At 33.1% G+C, this 8,470-nt stretch overlaps 1 protein-coding gene across 1 annotated transcript; it reads right to left on the bottom strand.

Moving 5' to 3' along the window:
• LOC137830070 (uncharacterized) lies at window positions 1-4,156 on the bottom strand. The gene is made up of 5 exons (XM_068637184.2): window positions 3,619-4,156; window positions 3,392-3,450; window positions 1,647-3,272; window positions 1,224-1,302; window positions 1-800 (listed from the first exon to the last, which is right to left on the bottom strand). The coding sequence occupies exons 1-5, from the start codon at window positions 3,719-3,721 to the stop codon at window positions 127-129; spliced, it is 2,541 nt and encodes an 846-aa protein (XP_068493285.2). The 5' UTR covers window positions 3,722-4,156; the 3' UTR covers window positions 1-126.
• Window positions 4,157-8,470: the final 4,314 nt, after the last annotated feature.

Raw genomic sequence — 8,470 nt, 5'->3', positions numbered from 1 at the left:
AAGGAAAGAACCTAGAGGGAATTTTGATGGTGTGGTTGTTTACAATTATAGAGAACTATTTCAAAGCCTACCATGTGACTATGTATACATACATTGTGAAAAATGTTAATGTAAGCTGCTGAGGAATTAAAAGTGCAGCAAATCAGAAACCAATTCGTTAATCAAACAGGTCACAACATCAAACTCAAGTTCTGAACCCTCTTCAAATGCTTCAGTGTCAAACTCAAGCCATCTACCCCATTGGGTGCTCATGTCCTTGCAGACAAGTTCATCCACCACTAATTCTTCCGTGCTCCTAAGGCTCAACATTTCCTTGTACAACTCTTCTGCTAAAAAGCTCTTCTTCTGAATTGAAGACACCCATTTAGGCCATGTTTTGCAGCTTCCAACAAAAACTTGTCTACATCTTAACTCTAAGCACTCACTCATGGTGTCAAATATAACCTTCCTCTCAATCTTAGAGTACTTTCCAAAGTTTTCTGCCACAATGCTCTTAGTCTCCAATACATCAAAGAGATTTGGCATTATGATCTTATCTGTCTCACCCATTACAAATTTTTCTGTCATCAGCTCCGCGTTGTTGAGTATTTCCTTAACATATTCAAATTCCACGTTCCTAGCTGATCTAGTAAATTCGACTGAATTCGGCTGAATTTGTTCAATGGCAACCATGTCATCCCCCATCACTATGGAAGAGCTTTGGTCCGACCATTCGGCCTCGTTTTCAAGTGACAGAGATTCATTCATTGGAGAAAAACCAGATACCTCTTCATCTTGCATGGAAGAATAAACTCTGCTGCCTAAAAAGAAAGTAAATATGGATAGCTGTTAATATTTGATGAGCCTGTGGAATTGTGTTGAGAAACCAACAAAAATTTCAAGTTATTTTCATGACCTAAACTTGATGAATAACAGATATATCTTCATAATACATGCAGGGTCAGTTGGATGTTAGACATTAAATTGAAACTGTCATAAAGACTCCATTATAAAGCAAAATTGGCCAGTTATTTAGATTTTTCTACAACATCTGCATAGTTTCATTGCCACATCTAGCTCAATGGCAGTTCTAATAATAACTCCCCTCCCCCCTTGAAGATTCATAAACTTGATGCAGTATTCAATTATAAATCTACAAGAAAGTGAAGGCTACTGATTTTGCTTTTAGATTTGGATAAAAATATGCTAACGGCAGTGCAAAAAAAAAATTACTAAGGCATTACCATACGCACTATCCAAGTAACTTTCATTTCTGCTTTCACTATTGCTGCTACAGCTAGGCCCTTCGATTGATTCTGTTGTCTGCACAAGTGAAGAGGGATTGAGTGCTAATAGTAGTATACGGTTCTTTTCAGTTCAAACTTCAAAATAAAAAAAAATATTTAAACTTGAAAATAAGAATAACTTAATAGTAAGCAGATCGTATCAGACATATCCCCATATCATCCTCCTTCCCTAACAAAACCCTAAAATATATTCCCTTTGACAATTGATACCAGGTAGTTACATTTAATAATTCAAAATTGGAAAATGAAATCCATAATAGATGAAACTGACAGTATAAAAGAAATGAAAGAGACCAGTGGTTGCTGATTCATACTAAGCACCATATTATCACTTGACAAACAATTGAATTTATTACTAACCAGGTAGGGGTGAAATCTTCTGTCTCCCAAACCAGCAGAGGACCATTCTGTCTTCAGGGAGCATTGAGTTGGGTTAATTCTAGATGTTAATTCTTGCAGCTTTTTCTCCAAAAGGACACTTAAAGCCTCACCATCTATTACATGTAACCTGGGAGGGGATAATGATGATTTTTTGGGATAGAGCATATCGTTATTGCTACAAGAATTGACATCAGTTTTGTTACTTGTTCCCATCGTTTTCTCCATAGAGGACTGTAACTCAGGCATTTTTCTTCTCAAGGGAGATGTAAATGTAAATGAAATCACACCATTGCTTCCTTTCATACTAAATGCATCCTGGTTAATACTTCCATCAGTTGTAATATTGCATTTTATGGACTTGTTTTCATAATTATTAGCTGCAGTATCAGTGCCTCTTGCCTCATTGTGAACCTCCCTATTGATATAGTTTTTCTTTTGGGAAATGCTCTTTCTTTTGGAAACTGATTTTGGAGAACCTGTTACCCTTGTGCCTGACCTTTTGGGCTCAGTGTTGGCTTTTACAACGCCCTTTTTTGTGGTCTTCTTTGCTCCAGTAGAACTTTCTAAAGACCAACTTTGTGTTGGCTTATGGGAGTATGCCTTGTAAGTCGGGTTGCCTTTGGTGGTTTCACTACTCAGCTTTTGGTTATTCTTCCTAAGCACATTACTATTCTGGCCTGTACAAGCTTTCTGCTGAATGACTCTGGCTCGGTCTGCACTTTGTTTTTTCTGGCTCCGAGACAACTGGTTTGATTTTATATCATTATGTTCCTTCTGCTTCACACATCCCCTATTACCATTCAAAGTCAATTCATCACAGCTCTGAACATTGGTTCTCGATGGAATTGCAAGTGAAGCAGATTTTCCTTTGCTTGCCAACCGGCAAGAACTGTTTTTTTCTGAATCTCTTAAGCCTTTCGAAGTAGATTTACATAAACTGTTTCTCCTCTCACTAGGCTTTCCATTAAGAGGGTTAGCAGTGTGCTTACCTATGAACTTGGATTCATAATGGGAAGCTTCCAATTTCTCTTTCAGATCAAGAATTCTTAAGGGTACAGATGAAGGTCCAGCTGAAGACATTCTATTCCTCATACATGGCTGGGAACTTGCCTCAATTATTTTGGCAGCTGCCTCCATAATTTGAGTTGCATGCTTAGGTCGCATATAACCAGGGCTATTAATAGGAGACAAAAGTTTGGTATAAGTAACTGGAATGGTTTTGGCAGACCTTGGAGGCAACATCTCAGTCTGAAATCCCTTCATGGCCGGGTTTCTCACTTTTGATTCCATGACACTCCAAGAAGACTTGCCCGACTTAAGTCCCATGTTTAGCGAATCCACATGACAACAATAGTCAACCATTGAGTGAAGAGCATCCGCATCACCAGAATGGGAAGATCCTAGAGAGTTGGAGCCATATAAGGAAGTGGATGATGAAGAGAGCTCAGAGACAGTTGAAACTGGCAATAAATCCAAACCCATGAGTCTGGCTAGTAACCCTGGGACTTTGGTCTGACACCCTTCATCACTACTAATTGATATGGCACAATCAAAACCACAACTTGCATTATTACTAGGATTTGCTCCATTGCCGTTCATTTTCATCTGAAAAAATTGCAACAACCAACAAAAAATAAACTGTATTATGAAAGAAAGGCAGAAAAAACAAAAACAAAAACGTTACAAATAACTCTTGAACTGTGAAAGGCTGAACAAATTCACACCTCATTGACCTCTGATTTTGGCATGCTGTCCATGTTTTCCATTCCTTGCTTTGAAATTTCTACAGTACATGTAGCATAAATGTTTAGAACAGGCCCATCAGACTCACTTCACTCCATAGAATGACTAATGACTGAGAAAGGTACAGAATATTTGAACAAAGCAAGCAAGACGGAAGTGTAACAAATAAGAACAATAAATACATATAATAGAGACTGCCGATAATTACCAGGCAACTTAGGACTGTCACAAAGCTGCTTCTTTTGATACTTGCCATTCCAATCAAAGAAGCTAAGGAAGCCTCCCTTGAGACGTTTTCTGTTAATCTCCATTAAAATATTTGCTGTAACAAACAATGAGATCGTGTTGACAGTTACTTTCTCTCAAAAACCAAATCTGAAGAAGAACCGAAGTCCTTCATCGGAAGAAAAACCCCATTTTCAAGTTTCCTTCTTTCATCCAGAAAACACATCGTGTGTCCTAAAGCTGGAGTCTTTTTGAAAGAGGGTCCTTGAAAATGGAAATGAACTTTGGGAGTTAGGGGTCATTTTCAGCAATCTCTCTCAACAAACAAAGCACTCAGTGAACAATGCTTATACTCTATTTTGCATCGGTCTCAACACACTGAAACGTGCATTCAGTATTGTCTGTGTTACTGAAAGGAGGAAAAGAGAGAAAGAAAGAGGTAAGAGAAGAAGAAAACAGTTATTAGTTTGCGTGTGGTATTAATTTGCAAAGACCAGACAGAAAGAAAGGCCCAGAGTCATAAAACGGGGGTCTCGTGGGGCTAAAATAAATAAAAGCTAAGTCAAAGAACTGCTCTCAACAAATCACACCTTTTTAAATATTTTTTATTCACTCATTTCTTAATTAACGCCTTAAATCACACTCACTAATAACACTTTATTTTTAAAAATAAATATATACACCAGATTATTGTTTATGTAAGAAGAGAAGAAGCAAGAGGATTGTCTAACAAAAGTATAAATTATTTTTCTTATATCATTATTATTATTATTACTGATAAATTTTGTGGGTGAATGAGAGAATATAATATAGTGATGAAGTTCATCATGGAAGCTCAGGTGAGTTGCTAATTTGTAAAAGTCAGCGAGGTTCAGAAACCATGTTAATTTCTACTTAATGTGTATAAATACTGTCACGTGAAGCACAATGCCTGTGAAATTTTTGTAGTCTATTTAATTTTCTCTACAAACCTGTAACTATTTCTCTAATATTACTTCCAATAATGTTATTATCTATTTTTTATTTTGCAGAAGTTGAGTATTAAATAAGGTAATATATATATTTCCTGCTTATGTAATAAAAATGTGTTAGGCACATTAATGTTTTGTTTGGACTTAAGAGTGATAAAAATGATATATTTGAAGGTAAAAAAGATGTAAAAGTTGAGGTTATTTGGATTAAGAAAAGAAGAATATAAAGTAGAAAGAAAATTTATAAAAATTTGTGAGTGATATAATGAATATAATTGATAGTTTTTTTTAATTGATGAAATTGTAAGATTATAATTTTGTTTTTGTGATTAAAATTAATTTAAAATAAAATAGTTATTTATGTGTATACTCCATGAGAATGCTTATCTCTTCTCTCTTGAATCATGTGTCCAAGAAACTAATTAGAACAATACGAACTAAGAAACCAAAGTTTAAGATAAAAAAGACTCTCAATCATGCATTCAAGTACAATCTCTCACAAAAACCCAATTTTCCAGGAGATTAGAATATTAAAACAACTACTATAGAGAATTAAAAATCGAAACTTTTATTGACCAAAACCTCTGAACTCAATGAGAATTTACAAAGGAATCAAAAAAAAGGTTTAGTCTTTCATGCGAAGGCAAAACAAAAGAATTACAAAAAAAAAAAAAACTAAGAAAACCCTATCAAGCTCCCCTTTTCTCATTGATGCTTATGTCCTTTTATAGACTTTTCTGCTCCAAGGATCTTGAGAAAATATTGTAATTTAGATTTTGTTAACAGTTTCCAACTTTTCAAAATTCTTGTATTTTGTAGAAGATTTACTTCTAATTCTGTTTCTGAGATATTGTAGATTTTATTTTCTCTTTCTTCTCCTTGAAATTTGTTTTTTGTTTTGATTCAAGAAGCAACTTAGATTTTTTGCATATTTGGCCGATTCACAAAGGTAAACGCTTCTTTCAGACCATTTACTCTAAAAACACAAAATTAACACAAATAATAGTTAAAGCCCAAATAAACTCAATTATATGAATATTAATTTAAACAATGAATTTATTTATTATTATAATCCAATAATCCATGATTAAAGCTATTGAGTGTGAATAAATATATGTTCATCAACATGTTTTTTAAGATTTTCACTTGGATTATGATTTTGATTAGCAATAATAGGCGAAACTCAGTGAAAATTGGCATTGGACATGTACTTAACCAAGTGGTTAAGTAAGTGTGAAAGTTCTCTTCAAAAGAGTAAAAGAAAAACACAATTACTAAGATGATGATGATGATTGCAAAAAATAAAGCAAGACAAAGGACTGAAGAAATCGAATTGAAAAGGAAGATAAAATGGCAAAACAATTAAAGAGATAATGAACAAAAGAAAAGAAGTGTAATGGCGGAATTGAAGAGAAAATAGTAAGGAGAAGAGGAAGCTTAGGGAGTGGAGAGAAATGAAGAGGGATCACGCCACTTGGGGGAGGAAGCTCCAAGATGAGTGAGGATGGAGTCGTCACTTGTAGTTATCTCTGCCAAGATAAAACTCATAGAAAATATAGGAACACTCTAGACTCACTCAAACAGAATTTCATTACTTCAAAATTCAATGTGATTTACAAGAGGGGAGACACTCTATTTATAGATATGAGTGCCTTGGAAAGGAAGAGAGAAAAGATAGGGGCATAAATGAGTACAAGCTTCTAGAAACTAGGCCAACTGTGAGAGTCTTCTAGAATCTAGGTCAAAGGTGAGCACGTGTGTGATCTTCTAAAAATTAGAGTTTTTAGAAGCCTAAGCTAGCTTATTCTTCTTCTAATTGGGCCAATGTGAGTCAATTGATTACAAATTAAACTTGTCTTAAAAAGACTAGAAGGAAAAGTAATTGATACTTTGGCCCATGCCCAATTGTTCTTCTCTTGAAGATCTTCTGATGGATGATGGGGCCCTATGTCTCTGCATGAGATGTTTGACCTATCTTGAATAGTCCTTTAGATTCGTGGTCAGCTTATTGTAAATTTGGGTCATATCAGGTTGTGTCCACAACCTCTGTCTATAAGACTCAATAGACAATGGTTGTGTCTACAATTGCCTTCTATATTGTCGTATAGACGATGGTTTTGAAGACAACTACAATCTATACCATTCTTTGGTATACTTTAACCTTATTTGTTGTGAACTATAACTGACAGTTGATCAAAATAACCATTGTCTATAATGTCTTATAGACTGCGGTTGTGAATTGTAGTCTATAAGTCAAAAGTATAGACTATGTGCTGATAGACTACGGTTTCAAAATTGTTATCTAAGACCTTTAAAAATAGTTGTTTTAAGAGCTTTTTTGCACTAATGTGTATAACATACTATGTGTCATATCACAACATGATCATCATATATTCTTATTCATATACATTTCAAATTTATATTTTATTCCACATCATACAATTCAAATTCTACATCTTATCACATACATCATCAATCATATAATAACCCATACACTCACATCAAATTTATCATTCAAAACTTTATATTGTCACATAAAAAAATATATTAATAAAATTAAATTCACCATGCATCACACTATAATAATATTCAATATTATAACTTGATAAAATAACAATTTAGTGAAATATAAAAATTTTAGCATTTTAAAAACATGTTTAAAGTCTAGAAAATATTGTCTTTGCTCAACCATCAATTTGCTCTCTCAACTATAAGTTTGCTTATCTAGCCACTTTTTAGTCATAAGTAAAACTCTCAAGTTTTTATTTATTTTAATTTCACCAAATGAATAAGTGGTCATTCAATGACCAAACCTTTTAGGTTTTTAAATAAATGAATTTTGTTGAGTGAATAAATGGTTTCCTAACAATTATATACGGAACTCAATTTTTGTAGAATTGTATAATTGTATAGATATTGACAAATTGATCCAAAAATGTTATAATTCACTTTTTCATAGACATAATTAAGCAATTATTTTCTAAAGAAGATCATCTTAAACCAATTTAACCACTTGCAACATATCTCATCTAACTTAATTCAACATAAACAAGTATGATTCAAAACATCTTAATGGTGCACATTTCTTGTTCGAGCACTACTAGTCTCACTTGCAATAACACAAATATCATTCTCAATTTCATCCTTTTATTAATATATTATGTCATATTACAACCGATCTATAGTTTCCACACATAGACAATGTATACAAATTCTCCATTTTCATCACTTTCAACAATTCAGTATATAAAATCATCAACTATATTCCAAACCTAAAATCATTATCATAAATTTCTAGAAATTATCATTATATATACTATTCATATCAAAACTCAAAAAGCTTCAAATATTCTCCAACAAAACACAATTCATGTACAAGAACATTATGACAAAGTCTTATCCATAGTCCTGATAATCTACCTTAAGGTGTTATTAAATTATAACTAGCTTCCTCTACTTTTACAACTTGTTTAACCAAGCATAAACTCCCAACTCCACTACTCTCACAAGAACTAAACTTGTATATAAAATACTTTAATCAACAATATAAACATATCATTATGCTTCTAATCGAACATAGATTCATCTTTGTTTTAGAAACCTCACATGCAAAGCCTTAACCCTAGACATGTAACTCTTCCCAAAAACAAACCTAAGAAAAAAAAATTGAAAAATTTGTTCAAAAATAATTTCTAATCGAACTGAAGTATTCTATTTTCCACCATGATCTTTAAAGTGAATTCATTTATGTGAAATGAGAAATAATTATTTCAAAAAAATTTAGAGAAAAAACAAAGTAACTATTTTGAGGAGATTATGATTTTTGTGAAATAAAATTTGAATAATTAAATTTAATAAATGGTA

Source organism: Phaseolus vulgaris, chromosome 7 (genome assembly GCF_051622355.1).
Source record: "Phaseolus vulgaris cultivar YP4 chromosome 7, ASM5162235v1, whole genome shotgun sequence".
Taxonomy (NCBI): Eukaryota; Viridiplantae; Streptophyta; class Magnoliopsida; order Fabales; family Fabaceae; genus Phaseolus; species Phaseolus vulgaris.
This window is presented reverse-complemented; position numbering and strand designations above follow the sequence as displayed.

What these genes read in the sequence shown, in the direction of transcription:
- LOC137830070 (XM_068637184.2), bottom strand. Translation starts at nt 3,721, where the DNA reads ATGGAGATTAACAGAAAACGTCTCAAGGGAGGCTTCCTTAGCTTCTTT. An exon ending in CAAAATCAGAGGTCAATGAG is followed by an intron (nt 3,273 to 3,391) that starts GTGTGAATTTGT and finishes CAATTTTTTCAG; the next exon opens with ATGAAAATGAACGGCAATGG. An exon ending in TTACTTGGATAGTGCGTATG is followed by an intron (nt 801 to 1,223) that starts GTAATGCCTTAG and finishes CTTTCTTTTTAG; the next exon opens with GCAGCAGAGTTTATTCTTCC.